The sequence below is a fragment of the Conger conger genome, chromosome 17 (assembly GCF_963514075.1).
Source record: "Conger conger chromosome 17, fConCon1.1, whole genome shotgun sequence".
Taxonomy (NCBI): Eukaryota; Metazoa; Chordata; class Actinopteri; order Anguilliformes; family Congridae; genus Conger; species Conger conger.
Genome location: NC_083776.1, coordinates 5028439 through 5050225, shown reverse-complemented (window position 1 = coordinate 5050225; position 21787 = coordinate 5028439). Strand labels below are relative to the sequence as shown.

At 45.6% G+C, this 21787-nt stretch overlaps 1 protein-coding gene across 1 annotated transcript in view; it reads left to right on the top strand.

Moving 5' to 3' along the window:
- The first annotated feature begins 3540 nt into the window (after positions 1–3540).
- Positions 3541–21787, top strand: part of cckbra (cholecystokinin B receptor a) — a 25834-nt gene continuing 7587 nt past the window's right edge. Inside the window, exons 1-2 of the mRNA XM_061226868.1 lie at positions 3541–3867; positions 15182–15430. Of these exons, the coding sequence (XP_061082852.1) occupies positions 3699–3867; positions 15182–15430 (418 nt within the window). The 5' untranslated portion in view covers positions 3541–3698. The remainder of the gene's footprint in view (positions 3868–15181; positions 15431–21787) is intronic.

The window sequence follows — 21787 nt, the reverse complement described above, 5'->3', positions numbered from 1 at the left end:
TTGAGATACTGTATTTCAAACTTCTTTAAACACGTTAAATCATATTCAGTGCAAAGGGGTTTCACACGGAACACGGAATGATACACGCAGACAGAGATGCAGATACGAACATGAAAAATTATGCACACAAAGTTAACGAAAATAAGTTTAGGACCTGTGTGCGTTCAATTCCGTTTCAAGATGTTTCATTATTTTATCATTATGTGCCGGTTTCTCTGCAATGCATACAGTACGGTAATGTCCAGATCAGACTTTTTGTATCATTGTCTGTTCATCGCTTAGATGGTTTCAGCTATCCTTGTCACCCTGAATCGTTTATATTTAAAAAGCCATAAGCTTCAGATTGGATTTTTTTAAATGTGATTTTTAAATTTGTCTGCTATGTTGTTATTTAACTTAGATAAGCACAGAGTAGGTCCTTACACCACCAGGTTTATGTTCTTGAATGTGAATTCTCATGGTCACCTGAGGCAGGCTTCAGGTGTGGACCTAAATCTGTGTTGTGGGTACAGTGTGTGTTTTGCCACTGCGACTGTATGAGTCATCGTTCCTCTAGTTTTCCCACTGATAGCACACTCCTCCAGAAGCCTGTAACATGAAGTGATTATTCGTTTAACATTAAGTTAGTGTGAGATAGTCACTCTTTTATAGCCATTCACTTTGTGCTAGTGACAAAACTCTAGCACAATCCCCAGTTATGATCAGCTTGAAATACCAGCTACCAGCTACTTCAAAACATAGCTTGAGCTGGTCAAACCATGTTGAGTCTCAAGCTGGTCTAACTGGTCAACCAGCTACCCGCTGTTTCAAAACCTAGCTGGAGCTGTTGTTCCTCAATAGGGATCAGCCGGAATAATATGAGCCACAGCTGGGCAAGGGAGCTTGGGAGAAGTAGTTACCCTTAACACCCTCATCCGACACTATTCAAATGTCCTTGCCGGGAGGTAAATCACTGAAACGTACCGCAATGCCAGAGCTCCCCATTGAGCCTCACCGTCTCCCTGGCCTCCGTGCCGTTTGGAGAAACACCACCAGCGTCCGTATCAGCGAGGAGCGGCTTACACATCAATCAAGATCATTGTTGCTTGGCCAATTATATCAATTACGGAATTGCGGTCGACTACACAAAAACAAAAAGGCCAGCCTTGAGACCTTCTGTTCCCTTTGCTAATTCAGTTGAGACTCAATTAGGAGGCATTAACTGTGGCGCACGCACCCACAATCAAACTAAATTGCTTGTGTGTCACAAAGCACAGACAGAGCTGCTGGCCTGTTCTACGGGGACGGATAGCGGGAGGGAGTTACAGCGCCGTGTGTAGCGTAGGGATACTCAACTCCAGGTCCTGCAGGCCGCAGTGTCAGGACGCATTCGCAGCAGGTAGACCGCTCTGTTAGAGGGGGAGACACACAGCGCAGTCGGCCATGTCCGCAACTGCTTTCTCGTCTACAACTCGTCCACACACTTGTATATTCAATAGTCGCCAAGTGAGCGGTTTTGTCGAACATTTCGACCACAGCGTAGTCTCTCTCCATTGTGCCGGAGGGCAAGGCTCCAATGCAGCCATCGAGCGTCAGCCAGTCGGTCAATGTACAGACAATCTTCTACCCCAATAAAAAGGCACACATCATCCGTTCGCGCTTGAAGTTTTGCCCGGGAGCAAATGTGCTAGCGGTAGCCGCGCACATTCACCACACCTGCGGTAAGTGCACGATCACGTTGCCGACGTGAATAGCCACCCACTTCAGAATTTGCTTGGAGTTAAATAAGAAAAAAAAACAAGCAGAACTATGTTCGTCATTCAAATCAATTCACTACAGGGGAATGAATGCACGCGTCAACCATCGAGAAATGAACGATGGTTGATGTGAACATTAACTGAAGCTCCTGACCCGTAACTACACTATTGTATGCATTGCACTGCTGCCACACAATTGGCCGATTAGACAATCGCATGAATGAATAAGTAGGTGCAATAAAGTTTAAAATAATGAAGTAATAAAGTGCTCAGTGAGTGTACATACACCCTCAGGGGTACCGGCAGGGACTTCGGGCCCCATGAAAAGATCTCAGGTAGGCCCCCGCCACCCTATCCCTGCACAACTACAGCATCATTTATCCCTGTTAATCAGGGTCCTTACCATAATCCTAAATCTAGCCTTCTTTCCCCTCACAATATACCGTACATGGACTTCACTGAAGGCTGATAATGAAGAGCCAGCTCAGTACTTAAGGCTACCTAAGGACAATTAGACCATCAGTCAAACAGACCTTGGAATGTAATGAGATGCCTACTGTGGCTGACTGAGCAGGTTTCAGTTGAAGGATGATGTCACCTCTCTGTAGAGCAGCTCTGCAAGGTTACCTGTGGCTAGGCCAGAGACACGTGGCTGAGAAGGGCTGGGAAACTCTGACCCTCCAGAACAACTTCCCTGTTATCAGTCCTGTAAAATCACCCGTAGCGCAATCTTGGACGGCTAAAACGAGCGGCTATTCGATTCAATTTTATTTGTTTAGCGCTTTTCACAGTAGACGGGCCCAAAGACGCTTTACATAGTAACAGAAGGGAAGGGAAATGGGGAATATGACCCCAGAGCCCTAAGTGGGAGAAAAACCCTCAAACAGAGGCGAGCAAAAACTCCCCGATGGGAAGAAGATGGTAACAGTTCGGATATTAAACTAACAGGTAATCTAGAAAGTCTATTTCCGTTGGTGTTCTCGAGGACTCGCGCAGATGGCAGTGGCTTCCTGTGAAGATTCCACGGTTGGACGCCCCCTCCGCAGCGCTTCTCTGTCGACCAGCGATGGAAGTGTTTGCGCATCGTAGCGCCCGTACTTTCTTCACACCGGCTTGGCGGCTCACGCCTCGTGGTTTAGCATCCACCGCGTTTTTACAGTTCGAACGATGAAATGTACGGAGTCTACACAAAAGATATCGCCAAAGACAAAAGTTAAATTCGTATCTTTATTCACATTGGCCGAAAGCCAAGTAAGATAAACCGGACCGTTACAATACCTTTTGACTTTCAGTGTTGTTATATTACACTGTTGCATTTCTACTAGTTATGGTAAGCCACTTAGCCTACGACTACATTCATTTATTCATCCACACGACGCTTTCTGAGCAATCTATATCGCCCCACTCACCACCAGGCGGCAGTGTATCCTTCTAATCTACACGAACCCACAACGTTGCTTGTGAGCTTCAACCACCAACTTCTCCCCCTACTCTACGACCCGAAACAGACCCTCCACTCCCCCCCTCTCCACTGACGTGCAACTCTCGTATTCCCATCGTCGCCGTGGGTCTCTTTCGCAGTTGCGCTCCAACTCTTGCGAGCAAGTGGTACCAAACCAAAGAGAACTCCGATCATTCTGCCTATCACGCAAAAACAGCTTCTGACTATAATCGCCGTCAACAGCGAGTTCTCACACAGTCGCTATCGTAACGAGGAAGGCTACTCATCTCTGAATCACTTTAACTGAAGACATCCAATCGGACAAAATGAACATGCTATTGGCTGTGTTGCATCTTTGTTCAAAGCAAATAAATGACTTTGCAACGAGGAAGCACGAGTATACTGGCATCACACTTTAAGAAAATTAACTTTTTAAGTGTATTGTTCTCGCTGTAAGCGAATGTCCTACGTGTAGTTCAATTTTACGCGCAGAATTCTTAATTTTACATAACCCGGGCGCGATGGATATACAAAAATTGAATGAAACGTCTTCTGCTTTTTCGGATTGTGTGAGAGCGCAAAACAACTCATCCTTGAACAGTACGGCAAATATGACCGTGGAAGTTATCAACACCACCACCTGTGGAAACGCATCAGTCGGTCCGAAACTGCAACCCGCGAGGCCGAAAGGTAAGGTGTCATTTGTGGCGACAATAAAATGTGTGGGAAACAATAATGAGGAGGAATGAGGCCGATCGTCTCGAATAAATAACTTGTTCAATAGCCGCATACTTCATAGTGGAAGATTCCGCGTTTCCCCCGCAGCACGACAACACTGCATCTCCCAATTGTGAATAGATTTCTGAGAAAAGATTAGTGCCACAGAATTATTATCTGTACAATTTAAACCTGTTTTTAATTAGATAACCAAATTAGAGTCACATTTTGTTCCAAAATCTGTAAAACACTGCTTATTGCTCTCTTATTCTTGAATATCCCAAATTAGCACATCTTGTTATTTGTATATATTATTTTTGCGAAACCTCCTGAAATGCATAAACTCATAGATATTTCTATTCACAATGGCTGGTGAAATAACATTAGTGTGTTTTTTTTCTTTTAGCTTTTCAGTGAACATGTCATATAAAAGGGCGTTTCTTGGGGCTTTAAATTAAGCAACACATTCAGATATATTCACATATTTTCGTGAATATACTAAGCTACCGTAAGCTTCTAAAGATGACTCCGAAGAAAGTCCAATGTGTCCAAAAGTGTTAATTCCTTTAAACGTTCAGTCCACAGCTTCTATTTAAATTGCCGTCTCGGAACTGAGTTTATGTGAACATACCTTTCATTTTACATTAATATACGTCACCGTCGGTCGCCTTTATCCTTATCATTTACACATGCCGTACGTTATGAAACATAATTTGGCACATATTTCCTAGGGAGCAGTGTTGAGAATAACGCGCAATAGCCTACAGTAGACTAATCATCGTAAGCGGGGCTTTGGCAGTCAGTGTGGAGGAATTCCGTGTACGGACAAATGTCACACCACTATGTAATAGTTTAGCAACCAAATACAGCAAGCCTGTTAATTCGAAGAATCCAATAACTGTAATAATAACAAGGACACATTTTTTTGCGGTGTCACCAAATTTATATTCAGGAGAAGGTAAATGGGAATCGCACGAGGCGTATCAGACAGCAATCGCCTCCAGGTAGCCTACCTCGTCGCTCCTGTTGTTGCGTCGGTGGAACTGTTGGTTTAATTCTCGGTGTGGTGCCACGCATATTTAACACTTTTTTGTTTTTTTTGTTTTTAACACGTTTTACAAACGTGTTCCAGTTAATTCGAACAGTAACGAAGATGTCCTTTTGAGATGAACCAAGTAGGCTTGGATAAGCAAGCAAGAAAATAAATAACATTTTCTGTGTATTAGGCTAACAGAGACTACTCAAAGTAACCAAAAAGTTTAGGGACATGTATTTAAAAACGTAATCCAATTAAACACCCCACTTCCCATTGCTCAGGCATTCAGCTGATACACACGCTTAAAGACGCTGATAACGGTTGCTGCGTCTTCGATGCATTTGATGGGCGGCGATTTAAACCCAGTAGCCTGCTACACGCAGAAAAGCCTTTAAATGATTCATTAACAGCAGCCTGTTGCAAGAGGAAACCTGGCCACTGTGCTATTGTCAGTCACAGGGACCGTTTCTACACTATTGACCAAATGTTGGTTAAAAGTACTCTGAGTTGCTTTCACATTAAACATTAAACAGTGTAAAGGAAACACGATCCTCGGAAACATGTCCGTGAAATTACAGAAACACACTCGATGTTGCGCCGTTACTCACCAGTAGCCAACGCAGAGACAAGTGATGTAAGATCCGCGTACAGACCATCGTTAACCTGTTTGTGGTTTCAATAAGGTTATTACTTTGCTGTAAGAGTCCCTCTTTTCCATGCTACTCTCTGCTGTCTGTGTTTCTGTCCGTACCCTCTTTGACTCTTTAGGTCTCTGGTTTGTCCATTCACAGGCCAAGTGAACACAGAACAGGACCACAGGGCAGCCAAAGCTGCATCAGGCTCTCCTTCCCACTAAACTCACAGCTAACGCTACGTCAGGCTCTCCTTCCCGCTAAACTCAAAGCTAAAGCTACGTCAGGCTCTCCTTCCTGCTAAACTCACAGCTAATGCTACGTCAGGGTCTCCTTCCCGCTAAACTCACAGCTAAACCTGCATTATGGCTCTCCTTCCCGCTACAGCTACGTCAGGGTCTCCTTCCTGTTAAACTCACAGCTAAAGCTACATCAGGCTCCTCTTCCCGCGAAACTCACAGCTAAACCTGCATCAGACTCTCCTTCCCGCTAAACTCACAGCTAAACCTGCATTATGGCTCCCCTTCCTGCTAAACTCACAGCTAAAGCTACATCAGACTCTCCTTCCTACTAAACTCACAGCTAAAGCTACATCAGGGCTCTCCTTCCCGCTAAACTCACAGCTAAAGCTACATCAGGGCTCTCCTTCCCGCTAAACTCACAGCTAAAGCTACATCAGACTCTCCTTCCCGCTAAACTCACGGCTAAACCTGCATCAGACACCCCTTCCTACTAAACTCACAGCTAAAGCTACATCAGGGCTCTCCTTCCCGCTAAACTCACAGGAGCCGAAGCCCTACAGTAGATCGATCACAAGCAGCCTCTCTCTGGTCTGTGCTTAAACAAAACAGCCCAAGTAGCCAGGGGTTGGGGCCAAAGGAACACATTATATTTCATTCATAAACTAATTTGAAGCGAATGACCAATGGCTGATTGGCTTCAGGGGCCCACACTCCGCCATCAGTCCGGCCCATTAGGGCCGAAGGCGTTCCAGAGTAGCCCCATTTTCCTGATATCACGGCGTTATTTATGTATTTAATTTGAATTCTGGCTGACGCATCGGTTGTGCCCTGGCTGTTATCTTCTCGGAAAGCCTCCCCGCGCATTTAGATCAAGCAATACGTCACCCTGACAGGACCACTTTATCAATAAAGAGGGTGCCAATTATTTACCGAGGCGTCCATTTTAACAACGAACGAACCCGTGCTTCCGCTGGAACGCAGAAAGCAAAGATATTTTACCTCCTGTCAGCTAACTGCTTTAATCGCATCATATTTTCTCTCCGCTACGGAGGGGCTCTTGTTTGAAGCATGACATGTTTGCATTTATTTGACGTACCGGACACTTAAGATGTCTGCATTCGCAGCAAACCTATTTGTGTGAAGCACTCTCATCAAGAACTGGTTCAAACCCCTGTGTTAACATAACTCACATGTAGCATAAATGTCATGGCATTGTGTTTAATGTGGCAAACTAATTAAACAATTAAACTCTCTGAACTAGTCACTATAACATGAAATGCATTACTGAGGAATGTGTCATGATGAAAACTGTCATGTCGCAAATTAATTATCTTCCTCTTGCGATCCATCTTGCAGATTTATTATCTCACAGCTCAGTGAATATGAGTTTTCAGCTTTTATTTATTTCTTTGCCGATTTGTTTATTTCAGTCCTGTTTTGTAAACCATACTGACATTTACATTTACATTTACATTTTAGTCATTTGGCAGACGCTTTTAATCCAAAGCGACTTACAAGTGCATAGGTTCTACCACAAGTCAAAGCATCACATCCAGAACTAGAAAAATACACCTGGACTGCTGTTCTAAACATATAGTCGTCATCATAAGTGCAATTTTTTTTTTTTTTTTTTTTTTTTTTTGGGGGGGGGGGTTAGACAGGGATAGGGGTATCAGAAGGGGGGGGCGGGGTAAATCAGGAGGGGGGACTAAGGTAGAGTTTGAAGAGGTGTGTTTTGAGTCTGTGTCGAAATAGGGGGAGGGATTCTGCTGTCCTGACAGTGGTAGGCAAGTCATTCCACCACTGAGGAACCAGAACGGAAAACAGGCGTGAACGTGCAGCTCGACCGCCAGGTGCCCGTAGAGAGGGAATCGTAAGGCGACCAGAGCTGGCAGACCGGAGTGGTCTAGCTGGGGAGTAGGGAGTGATCAGGGATTGTATGTAATGTGGGGCAGTCCCCTTAGCAGCCTGACAAGCTGGGTCTGACCACAATTGGGTTCATCAAAAGAATTTGGGTTTATCAACAAAACGGATATTCACTGAGTGTTTTATGGTGAGGGTAATTTTCTGATGTCCTCTAGTTAAAGACAGGCAGCTGTCAGTCTATACTGTCTGTCCAAATTACATTACATTACTGGCATTTGGCAGACGCTCTTATCCAGAGCGACGCACAGTTGAATAGACTAAGCAGGAGACAATCCTCCCCTGGAGCACTGCAGGGTTAAGGGCCTTGCTCAAGGGCCCCACGGCTGTGTGGATCTTATTGTGGCTACACCGGGGATCGAACCACCGACCTTGCAGGTCCCAGTCATGTACATGTACATTACATTATTGGCATTTGGCAGACGCTCTTATCCAGAGCGACGTACAACGAAGTGCATACCCATAACCAGGGATAAGTGCGCTGAAAGACCCTAGAGCGAAGTACAATTTCAATTTCAAAATAAACAAACAAACTAACTATCCAAATACTGCTTACCTAGCCAACTAAAAATACCGAAACACAAAGTAAATCACAAAGACAACAATTAAGGTTCACATGGAGGTATGTACCTTAACCACTATGCTACAGGCTGCCCTGTATGATGATGTCAGTATCCTGATGATGTCATGAGGAAGTGTGTGACTGGCACACACATGCACGCATGGACGGACGGATGCACGCACGCACACACACACACACACACACACTTGCACACACACACACACACACACACGCACGCACAAGCACACACACGCGCACACACGCGCACACAAAAACACTCGCATGAATATGAACTGCAGACATTCGCCCACTTCCAGCCTTATTACAGAAAATAAATAGATTCTTAACTAATTCCCTGTGGGCAAGCCATGTAATATTATGTCTTTGAAACATGTCCAAAGTTTTGCTTGCACCATAGGAAATCAATAAAGTATTCATGGAGCAGTTTACTTTCTGCTAACGATGAATATTTACTCGTGTTCAGCAATAACCCTTCCCGTTATCCGGGGGGATGTGCTGTCCATATGACGGTGAGCAGTGTTAATTAGCTTATGAAATGAAATGTACATTTATCTCGAGGGGAATAACACCGGCACTGTTCACTGATGAGGAAAGCGAATTACTGAAAACACTCATCTATCATTCAATCAGACGTCGCAAAGCATCTGTCAGAACAGAAACAATGCAAATTATGCGGATACAAATTATAATAGAGACAGCATGACATCCAATTAACCGCAAGGAGCAATAGCTGATATATATATATTTATCTATATTTTTTTTTTAAATCACCAAAATTAATAGAATTAAAAGCAGCGAGTTGAATCGAGTGGCAACTCGTGATTTTCATGTAAGGGACCGTTAATGTTATTTAAAGTTCAAACGGATATCTCCTGTTGCGTAAACGGCAGCTGTGAAGCGAAGTGTCTCCTCACTAGAAACATGGGCATTAGAGATGCCAAACTCGTTTGGAAAGTCATCTTTTGTTCGTATTAATTTGCTACAACAATTTAAGTAGACATCATATCACTTTGGTTAGCATGACGGCACGACATTCAACCTTGCGTTGACACGATTTTCAGAGACGAAACGGCAACATAACTCAATCATGGCAAGGTGAAAAACAGTTACCGAACGCGATGCGTGGATCTGAAACGCAGGCCTATTATCTGGAATTTCTGTTGGGGGGGGGGGGGGGGGCGGCGGACCGTGCTCTGTTTGCTTTTTTCACAGATAGTCTGAGCGCTTTCACATGTGTTTACTTTTACCTTTGGCAAATATTTGGCCGAATTACTAACGGAGACGAGGCGACCGCCGCGCAGGGCTGGCTCCGTTAAGCAGCACTTTGCGGGTGACGTCGTGAAAAGGGACCCAGATGGTTTCTGGTGGCTGGTGACAAGATGAATGCGCAAATGAGGAGAGAGGACGCGGAGCCGCTACTTCTGGCGAGGTAACAGGAGGAGGTCCTTCGCAGCACTCGTCTCTGAAGTGAAATTTGACGTTCAATAGGAGCGCCGTCTCTATCAAAACCTCCCTTTTTTGTAAAATAAGCACAGTTGATTGCCGACGCTCTCCCTTTTCATTCCATCTCGGGGATATCTTACGGAATAAATGACAGAATTCTGATATTTTTTTTAACTCCCGTTTTGATCCCCAATATGTAGCCGAACTGCGCCTCTCAGATCTACACTTTTCCCTCACACTCTCACAAGAAGCACCGGCTCTCTCTGCCCCAATACGCCTCCGAGAAATCAAGAAATATATTTAAAAAAATGATATAAACAAAGGATATGGTGTTTTCAGGGTATCGCTGCTTTATTAAAGGCGAATGTTCGGCTGCATGATTCTTATACCGCACAATGGGCCTCAAGCAAGAACCACTCAATCTTAAATCAATTAAATATCTTAAAACAATATTGACTGAATGATTTAAGAGAACTTACCGCTCCCACCAATTTTCCCTGATTTAGAATTTTTCCTTCGGTAGAACAACATTTACGAGTGGTCCCGACCTGTCGTAAGAGTCATGAGTCACTGCAAGAGCCTTGCGGTGCATGTCAGCGCAGCTCGCTCGGCACACAGAACTCGGATCAAACTTTCAAAGTAGGCGTTGCAGTATTTTAGTGGTCCGCCCATTGTATTAAAAAGTTAGAGATATTTAAGAGAAGAATCATAAGAAATGTTCTTGCATGAGGCCCATTGTGTGCCGGTACTTTTCTGCGTTTTCATTTTTTAAAATGTATTCTTTAATTCACCGCTGCCTGTTCTGCTTGCCACGAGGCATGTATTACACGGAGAGACGGGTTTACATTGCATTTGTACTTTAATGCCGTTTATCATCCCCAGGGCTGGTGGCCTTCTCACTAAGCAGCCATTACTGATGACGACCTTGCAGCACCCACACCCGGGAGCACATCAGGGCCCATTAAGGATCTCCTGTGTGTGTGTGTGTGTGTGTGTGTGTGTCTGCATATCTGTGTGTGTGTGTGTGTGTGTGTCTGCATATCTGTGTGTGTGTGTGTGTGTGTGTGCGTGCGTGCATATGTGTGTGCATATCTGTGTGTGTGTGTGTGTGTGTGTGCGTGTGTGTGTGTCTGCATATCTGTGTGTGTGTGTGTGTATGTGTCTGCATATCTGTGTGTGCGTGTGTGTGTGTGTGCGTGCATATGTGTGTGTGTGTGTGTGTGTGCGTGTGTATGTGTGTGCATATCTGTGTGTGTGTGTGCGTGTGTGTGTGTCTGCATATCTGTGTGTGTGTGTGTGTGTGCATATCTGTCTGTGTGTGTGTGTGTGTGTGTGCGTGTGTGTGTGCATATCTGTCTGTGTGTGTGTGTGTGTGTATGAGTATGCTGTGTATATGTGCAGGTGTCATATATACATTTCTTTTTTGGTTTCGGGTAAAATTATGTCTGAATTGTGTTACTGTGGGAGTAAATTTTACAGCCAGATACTATTACAAAGTAATACATCTGAAAGAATTACATCCAAATTGTTTCTAAAACACCTAAAATAATTTCAAAACTTGAAATAAAAATAGGTAGTGAAGGTATTATAGAATTGCTGCATGTTCGTTATCTCTTAGCAACTACAATTAGGCCATATTTAATGACAGGAAATAAGGATTATCAGGTTGTAATATATTTATGAAGTATTTAACAAAAGTACAATTATAAAGAGAGTAATTATAAAGAGTGCTGGATGTGCCTCTTAAATGTTGGAGCACATCTTGTCTCTGCCTTCTTCAAGTGTTCTAGAATTCCGTCCCATCAGTTACCAGTCGTGATTGTTACATCAGGATTAGAATGTACAGTTGAGCACATTCTAATCGTGATTGTTACATCAGGACTAGAATGTACAGTTGAGCACATTCTAATCGTGATTGTTACATCAGGATTAGAATGTACAGTTGAGCACATTCTAATCGTGATTGTTACATCAGGACTAGAATGTACAGTTGAGCACATTCTAATAACCTGTTTGTGATCTCTCCCCGAAAAAAGGGTTAACCAGCCGTTGTAAAGGCAGGCAGCATTGTTTCAGGAACCCCAGCAACGTGCCAATTGTGGAAAGGCTTGAAAGCGTAATTGGCTGGGATTAGACTGTAGTTAGTCTACCATATCCCATTACACTGGGAGAAATCCCACCAGTCAGTGTGTTTTCCTTCTGGTTAATGGTCTCGGCTCGTCATTAAATTCCTTAATGGGAATCGCTCACGCTGTGAGCCTTTCATAAGAAGCACACGAGGAAGAATTGTTAAAAGGCTGGTTGGCCAGTGTAGCGCGTTGTCATGTTCGTGGATCCTTTTTGTGAGACGTGATGAATACTCCCACTTCACGGTAAAAACACGTGAGACGGAACCGATCATGTCATCTGACGGGGGCCAATCCCGTGTAGTACATAATTGGCCTCATGCAAGAACCACCTGTAGGAACCGATTTGTTCTATAGTCTCTGAAAACAAGTCCGTTAAAAGAACTTGGCCCATTCCCAAATTTTCTCTAATTTAGAATTTTTCCTTAGGAACAGCATTCACAAGTGGTCCCGACCTGCCGTAAGAGTCATGTGATCAGGAGCCTTGCAGTGCATGTCAGCACAACTCACCTTGCACACAGAACTCTGATCAAACTTTCAAACTAGGCGAAAAAGTACCAAATTTATCAAAGGTCAGCTATATTATGATTATGTTTAGCTAAAAACGAAGGAACCCCAGTCTACCCAATCAGGTATCAGTCGTCCCTTGTTCTTGTTAATCCCATTGGCCGTCTATCTGACGGAACCCACCTACAGTACCGTACATACTGTATTGAAATGACATCTTAATTTAGGACAGTAGTCTGAAGCTACAGTAGGTTCACCTCAGACCACACACATGCATGCACACACACTCACACGCAGTCGCACACACACACACATACACACACACACACACACACTCAGCACAAGCAAAACAAATCCATAACATATCCATAAAGATCCCATATTTCACCATGGGTATGATGTTCAACCAAAGCTCCTGAAACATCTGGCCATAATATCCAGTCCCAAATTAGGTTCCACAACAGACTTATGGTTCGTTTCCCTCAATCGAGGCATTTCTCTCCTCCAGAAAGCCTATTGTTATGGAGGTGGTGTTTGATGGTCGATTTGGAGACAATATGTGTCCCCAAGATGGCACTAAGTTTTATCGATCTTGGACCGCGTCCCTTGGTTTTCTTTTGCCTCCCAAACCATCTGCTCACTGTGAGGGGGAAAATGCACTTACGTCCTCTACCAGGCAGGTGTGGCTGTAGATGCAGTATATTAAAATGCGTCATCTTTAGCCCTTTATTTATTGGTTTCTAATCGACGGCTGAAAGTTCACGGTGACTGCCCTGTCGCACAGCTGCAGGTTTATATTCTGTGCTAATGGAGGCAGCGGCTCCATAGATCAACATTAGCAGGAACCTGAGGGAGACACGGGGCCTATGGGGGACAGTCACAGCAGGAGTGATACACTAAGGTTACATTAATTGGCTGTAACTAACGTTGTTGTTGTTGTTGTTGTTGTTGTTGTTGTTAATGAAAGAAATTTGAAGTTTGTCCGCACAGCTTTGGTTATGTATTTGTACATCATTAATTCATATTAACAACAAGTATGAATTAGTCATAGAGGAAAGGGCTGGGACGGGTTTAATGCTATAAAACGCCCGTATCGCCTCTATATTGCCGGTCTCCAAGTCTTCTTCGAACGGTTGATTGAGATACCTTCACCCCTGCCCTGTGGGGATTGTTTGTGATGTCACTGACTGATGTTTCAGGGTTTTTCTTCACAGCTCTCACAGTGTTCCTGTTATCAAGGATGCTGATGTCCTTGGTCGACCTGTTCGATGTCTGTTGCTCAGTACGCCAGCAGTTTCTTTCTTCTTCAGGACATTCCCCAATGCTTGTGCAATGGCTCTGATCGATTTCCCATCTTTTCTCCCAAAGACAGCTCCTCTGGTCTTCATGTTGGTTCATCTTTTCTAACACAAATGCGGTCTTCACAGGGAAAACCCAAGGCTAAAACCAAGAGTAGACCTTCAGACCTGCACTGTGAGCCCTTTCAGCCCAACTCCTCTAACAGGAAATAAACGGCCAAAGGATATGCCCTGGTTTTACACCAGGATTCAATCAAAACTGCCAAGCCACTTCAGGAATACATGTGATTCAGTCAAATAAAAAATACATATTTAGCTGGGATACAGCATATACTGTAGCCTTTTAAATTAAATTAAATTATTCCCAATTTTTGAGACTGTATGTTTGCATATTTGTACAATGTACATTTCGCCTTAAACATGGCTAACAGATAAAAGCAAGTGTTACTTTTTTCCCAAGGAAACACAGTTTTGTTTCATTAATTTTAGCAACCACTGAACTTGGCAAATACAGTGTGTGTTTCGTGAAGAGGAAAAGTAACACGGACAGAGATGCGAGTCAGGTTCAGGACAAACGTCGATGGAATCCAAGCCTCTAACCTAGATATTTCTTAACTCCAGAATGAAAATAATTATATTTCATAATTCAGTTTAAGATTTTGTGAATAACTTTTGGAGAAATGGCTGCCTTGAACGATGGGAAGAGTGCTCCGTTATGAATTAATTTTCCATCTGTGAAATCGGCTGCATACTCTGACGCATACTGTCTGGAAGTTCCTGTTTGCGGTCTTAATTACCCTCGCCCCGGCGACGGCCAGACACAGTACCCACAATGCCTTTCACATGACAGATGCGCGTCCTTCAAGGACACGTCGGGTCCGAGTAGCTTCGCCGTTTTAGCCCATATTTATTTCAGCCAGGTCAAGGCCGTAGGAGGCGCTGGCCTGTCGATACGCCTGATTCGGAGGGACCCGGAACCGGGCGTGACGATGAACGCAGTTCTGCGTTCTCCCAGAACACAGAACTGGGAATGACCCATGTCCCTATGCTGAGGGACAGTGTAATGAGATTTAGGAGGTGCGAGAGAGTCACTGGACTAAATTCAGTATGCCCCATTGGACTAAATTTAGTATGTCTAACTGGACTAAATTCAGTATGTCTAACTGGACTAAATTCAGTATGTCTAACTAGACTAAATTCAGTATGCCTGACTGCTGGAACACCCACACACAACAATAAAGGGAATTAAGATAAAGAAAATGTTTTCTCTCCTAATTTCCTTTCCTCTCCCCTCATCACTCGGTCTCTCCCCTTTCTCCCCCTTTCCTTCCACCCTCTCTCCCTCTCCCCCTCCTCCCTCTCTCTTCTCCTCTCTCCCCCTCTCCCTCTCCCTCTCCCCCCCACCCTCTCTCTCCCCCTCTCTCTCCCTCCCCCTCTCCCCCCCTCTCTCTCCCCCTCTCCCTTCCCCTCTCTCTCCCCCCTCTCTCTCTCCCTCAGAGATGGACTCTGTGCGGATCCTGCTGTACTCGCTCATATTCCTGCTCAGCGTGTTTGGGAACCTGCTGATCATCGCCGTGCTCACGCTGAACAAGCGCATGCGCACCGTGACCAACTCCTTCCTGCTGTCGCTGGCGCTGAGCGACCTGATGATGGCGGTGTTCTGCATGCCCTTCACCCTCATCCCCAACCTGCTGGGGGACTTCATCTTCGGGGCCGCCATGTGCAAGATCGTCGCCTACTTCATGGGTGAGGAGCCCCGCACAAATACACCGTCACTACACAACACAGTGTGAGCACAGTCCCTACCCAACACAGTGTGAGCGCAGTCCCTACCCAACAGTGTGAGTGCTGTCCCTACCCAACACAGTGTGAGCACTGTCCCTACCCAACACAGTGTGAGCACAGTCCCTACCCAACACAGTGTGAGCACTGTCCCTACCCAACAGTGTGAGTGCTGTCCCTACCCAACACAGTGTGAGCACTGTCCCTACCCAACACAGTTTGAGTACTGTCCCTACCCAACACAGTGTGAGCACTGTCCCTGCCCAACACGCTAAAACACCATCCCTACTCAACACACTAAAACACAGCCCCTACCGAACACACTGAAACACTGTCCCTACCCAACACACTAAAACATTGTCCCTACCCAACACACTGAAACACTGTCCCTACCCAACACACTGAAACACTGTCCCTACCCAACACACTAAAACACTGTCCCTACAACACACTGAAACACTGTCCCTACCCAACACACTGAAACACTGTCCCTACCCAACACACTAAAACACTGTCCCTACCCAACACACTAAAACAGAGTCACTACCCAGCTCACTGAAACACTGTCCCTACCCAACACACTGAAACACTGTCCCTACCCAACACACTAAAACACTGTCCCTACAACACACTGAAACACTGTCCCTACCCAACACACTGAAACACTGTCCCTACCCAACACACTAAAACACTGTCCCTACCCAACACACTAAAACAGAGTCACTACCCAGCTCACTGAAACACTGTCCCTACTCAACACGCTGTGAGCACTGTCCCTACCCAACACACTGAAACACCGTCCCTGCCAAACACACACACAAGTGTGTTTCTTGCCCAACAACTGCAGGTATCTTATCATGGCTACACCGGGGCCACCAACGTTCCGGGTCTCAGTCATGTACCTCAGTCTACAGGCTGCCCCGTCTCTACCAAACACACTGACTGAAAGCACTGTTTGTACTGAGGAGAACACAAGTCCTGTCCGTCCCTAACAAACCCATGTCCCACAGCAAGAATTCACAGGACCGTCACACTCAGTTAAACATAAGCCGTCTTTTCACAAACATTTTGGTCAGTTTAATGATCACAATCAAAAGCTCTGTCTGCAAAGGTAAGAAAATGAATTATGAATGGCCCAAAACTGTTTGTGTACATTACAGCAGCGCTTCCATTAATTTAATGTTTAAATGAACAAACAAAATGTTGATTAAATCCAGACCGCAGTCTCAACTTAGCGGGCAGGTTTACAGACACAGCGAATTATTTCTTTGGCACCGTACCAAAGTATGTGTTATGTCTGCCCGTTATGCAATGGATGCTTTCGGACATCACAGGACCCACGGGCAGCACAATGATGTGCAGGTGACCAGTGAAAAACGATGCATTGACAAACTATGTTCCAACACCGGTGCCAGACTGGTTACCTCGCGGTTAGTGATTTACTGTTGATTTAATCCTGCATGCCAGATGTGGATTCTTTCCACTGTGAGGACTTCTGCTGATAGAACCTTCCAGAGCCCTTGGTCCTTGGAGACGTGGAGCGCATCAGTACCTGCGTACAGTATATCAGATGCCATTTCTTTCAAAGCACGTCTGCATTGGTCAGTGTTTCTCCAATTCAAGGCCCTAGTGTTCCGATTCAAGGCCCTAGTGTTGGCATTTCAGGCTGCTAAGGGGACTGGTCAACCTTACATACAATCCTTAATCACTCCCTACTCCCCAGCTAGACCACTCCGGTCTGCCAGCTCTGGTCGCCTTATGGTTCCCTCTCTACGAGCACCTGTTTTTCTGGTTCCTCAGTGGTGGAATGACTTGCCTACCACTGTCAGGACAGCAGAATCCCTCCCCCTATTTCGACGCAGACTAAAAACACACCTTATCAAACTGTACCGTAGTCCTCCCTCCTGATTTCCCCCGCCCCCCTTTCTGATATCCCTATGCCTCTTGTCTAACCCCCCAAAAAATATTTTAAAAAAAATAAAAATAAAAATGCACTTATGGTGACTATATGTTTAGAACAACACTTCATGTGTATTTTATAGTTATGGATGTGATGCTTTAACTTGTGGAAGAACCTATGCACTTGTAAGTCGCTTTGGATTGAAAGCATCTGCCAAATGACTAAAATGTAAATGTAAATGTCTAATAACGGTAGTGGGTGGAGTTAACATGTTGGGAATAATTATCTGGACAAATCAAACAAACAACGCATCTCCTCCTCTACTGTTGATAGATTTTTTTACATATTTGAAAATATACATTGTGTCAGTTTCCCTGAGGCAACAACCATACACATAGCAAAGTCTTGCATACACACCGGCCCTCCAGGACCCAAGGTGTCCATCCCTGCTCTAGATCCCTGTGTGTGGTGTGTGTGTCTTTGCTAAGGGTCATAAACCGAATCAATACTCTTCAGCCATTTAATACAGCTTTAAATCAACAAAGTTCAGTCGACCACAGGCAATCAGGGAACAGGAAATTCTCTGCCAGGGTCAGGTATGCAAACCCTTCGTTTAAATCAACAGCGGTCATCATAAGTTTAAAAAAAATAATCCACCGGGCAGAGAGTGGTTTTCCAAATGCAATGCGATCCATAATTGCGAGCGATCGCAGTTCATCAGATCGAAGCTCCATTCCCATTTTATTCCGATTGGACACGCGCTTCATTTAGCGTTCGCACCGGGACTGACTGGCTCTTATTGGGTTACGGGAAAGAGTTATTATTATGGGAATTTTTATGTGACTTCTGCAGCCCATAAACCACAAACCGATTGATTAGGTTACATTATATGTTATATATTATGTATAATATTCATTAGACACAACTAAGCTGCCAGGTCTTTGCATTGATAGAGTGAACAGAGAACTCAGTTTGTCTTGTGTATTGCCTCTTAGCCTGCAGCTTTAAGGATTTGGATCAGCAATTTATTTATTATTATTATAATTTTTTTGTGTTAATGGATTTTTCTGGATACCGTCATTACTCTCCGACTCTGAGATGCTGAATTTATGGGTATGAGTGGCAGTCCGTAAGTACCTTCACCACTGACGGCCGTCACGCCAACAGGGGCTCCGCTCCGTCTTATGCCAATGACCGTGCGCCCAACGCCCTCACCCTGAGCCCAACACACTCACCCTGAGCCCAACGCCCTCACCCTGAGCCCTCACCCTCACCCTGAGCCCAACGCCCTCACCCTGAGCCCAACGCCCTCACCGTGCGCCCAACGCCCTCACCGTGCGCCCAACGCCCTCACCCCGAGCCCAACGCACTCACCGTGAGCCCAATGCACTCACCGTGAGCCCAACGCACTCACCGTGAAGCCCACGGTCTTCCCTCATCCCCTGACATCCCAGCAGGCCGTCTGGCGCAGGCCAGAGCAACGCCGCTAATAACCGATGGAAATATAGGCCAGAGTCTTCGTATCGATTTTTGGAGCGTGGTTCATTTCAGCCGGGGTAATATCAATCCGCAGTAATGAACCGTCCCTCAACGCCTCGGTCCCCTCCAGCTCTCCAGGGCCAGGGCCACAGCACTCTGACCTGCCGAATATCAACATGCTGAAGGCAGATTTCTCGATGCGCACATTCACTTCTCGCTCTGAGCTGAATTTCACCCTTTTTACGTGCTCTTGCTCTTGGAATTATAAGGTTCATTCTGTGTCCTGAGTGGTTTTGAGATATTGAGCTTCAAAGACACCAAAGTGAATGGGCTCCAAGCAGTAAAACGTCACATATATTTAGTGCCCTGTAAACAACGTATTTATGACACTTATTTTTTCATTTTTTTCATTTTTCATTTCTCAGTTTTTCATTTGTGATTAGTAATTTCCACAGCACCTAAACCTGAATCTGTGCCAGGCAGTGAGAATACGGCTCTGTTCTGGACCGCAGTCAGCACATCGCAAGAGCGCTCCAGGAAGCGCGTCCTCGCTCACCGGCGTTAGCGACGGCCCTCCCGCTCCCGTTGCCCGGGTCTGCCGGCTGCTCTCGGCTTCCAGAGCAGGTGGCAGGTGGGCGGAGCTGGCAGAGTCGCGGCACACCTGTGCTGGGTGCTGGGCCTGAGTGAAACCAGGCGAGATGATCCGCGCTAAGAAAAGCCCCAGGGTAGAGCCTGATAACCACAGCTGTGCAGAGCACCAGGGTAGAGCGCGGGAACCACAGCTGTGCGCTGCGGTGAATCATCGCCAGCTCATGGAGGGGAAATGGACGGGAACATTTCAAGGTTCAAGGACAGGGTACGAGGGCATTCTTTGGTCAAGAAGAGGGTAAGAGAGCATTCTTTGGTCAAGGAGAGGAGATGAGAGCATTCTATGGTCAATGAGAGGAGATGAGAGCATTCTATGGTCAATGAGAGGAGATGAGAGCATTCTATGGTCAATGAGAGGAGATGAGAACATTCTATGGTCAATGAGAGGAGATGAGAGCACTCTATGGTCAATGAGAGGAGATGAGAGCATTCTATGGTCAATGAGAGGAGATGAGAGACCTCTATGGTCAATGAGAGGAGATGAGAGCACTCTATGGTCAATGAGAGGAGATGAGAGCATTCTATGGTCAAGGAGACCATATTGCAATGAGAAGAGACCACTGTAACCGAACACCCGCTCTGAGGTCCTGGACCCCTGTAGCCCGGCTCCTCCCCTGGTCCTGCCACGCTTCAACACATCCTGGAGCTACAGACTCACCCCCTCCCCTCTGAACTGCACACTCTACACCCAACACATTCACCCCCACCCCTCTGAACTGCACACTCTACATCCTGGAGCTACAGACTCACCCCCTCCCCTCTGAACTGCACACTCTACATCCTGGAGCTACAGACTCACCCCCTCCCCTCTGAACTGCACACTCGACACCCAACACAGACTCACCCCCTCCCCTCTGAACTGCACACTCTACATCCCTCCAGATGGACTTTCTGGTTTACCTGCTAGTTTTATACATCAAATGTTCCCATCTCAACCTATAGGCCAGGGGAGGATGGGCATCCCCCTATAGCCGGGTTCCTTCCGAGATTCTCCCCATAAGTGACTCATTTACCTGATGTGCTGTTTGGGGGCTTAGGGCTCTGGTCTGATATTTACCCTTTTTTCCTTCCCTTCTGTTACTCTGTAAAGCGACTTTGGGACAGTCTGCTGTGAGAAGGGGCTATACAAATAAAATTGGATAGAATTGAAGATGGATCCACAAGCACAACTGGGGACATGCAGAGTGGGAGAAAGAAGAGGGGAGAAAAAAAATAAAAAAATAAAAAAGTTTTTACAAAATAAGTTACGTGAAATCGCCTTCCCTCTCCTCTCCGCTCAGCTAAACTTCATGTGAAAAGTGAATTTGGTTCTGTTCCGCCTCAGAAGCCGCTGATCACCTCCCTCGCGCTGTGCTTGTCTCTGGACTGACTTAAAGACTCATGAGAAAGAGCAGATGCTTCAGGCAGGGGAATCGCTCCGTCTAATCTGCGCACACAGAGCTTCTGTCATCAGCGGTGCTCGTGAGCCACGAGGCCAGTTCCGCGGAAATGAAATGATTACACAGAGAAAATGACCTTCAGACTGTTCAGCCGCCGCATCTGGAGTGCTCCCGTGGACACGGCCCCTTCACGGCCCTGGTCCCGTGTTAATTACAGTGTAATTACACACGTGCTGCAGAATACCTGCCCATTACCATGTTACATACGCTTAATTACACAACGTTTGTGCTTATGGTAAATGGTAAATGGCAGGCATTTATATAGCGCCTTTATCCAAAGCGCTGTACAATCGATGCTTCTCTTCTTATATTAGGCCTATGTGAGTATGAGGTTTGGGCTGTAAATTGTTATTTCTTTGGCGACTCGAGCAGTTGTACAGCGTGATTCACAGCGTTATCGTGTCTCCCCAGCACTGATGGTGTGCACCTGCCTGTGCCCAGCCTTGCTTTACATTCTGACTCCCGAGCTCAAAGCCAGGCTCAGAAACGGACAGGAAAACGCTTCACTTTCAACGAGGATTGATGGCACAATTACAAAATAAGAAAGTGCCTGTTTAGAGCTTCTCAAGGGGTGAAGATTATAGGTTTTTCTAGCGCCTTATAGAGTAGAACAAACTATCTCTGTATTTGTGCCCCAAACTCACTTAACCTCCTAAGACCTGGCGTACACACGCGTGGACAATAAGCCCAAATAGCAAAGAGAAATTAAAAATGCATACCAAAAAAAGAGTGCGGGTCTTAGGAGGTTAACTGGCTGGAGTTCACCTCTTCACAGCATGGGAACGGGGAGAAATAGCTTTTTTTGTGTTTTGCATGGTAAGGAAGGTAGGGAGCTATTGGCCTGTTGCCGCTGGC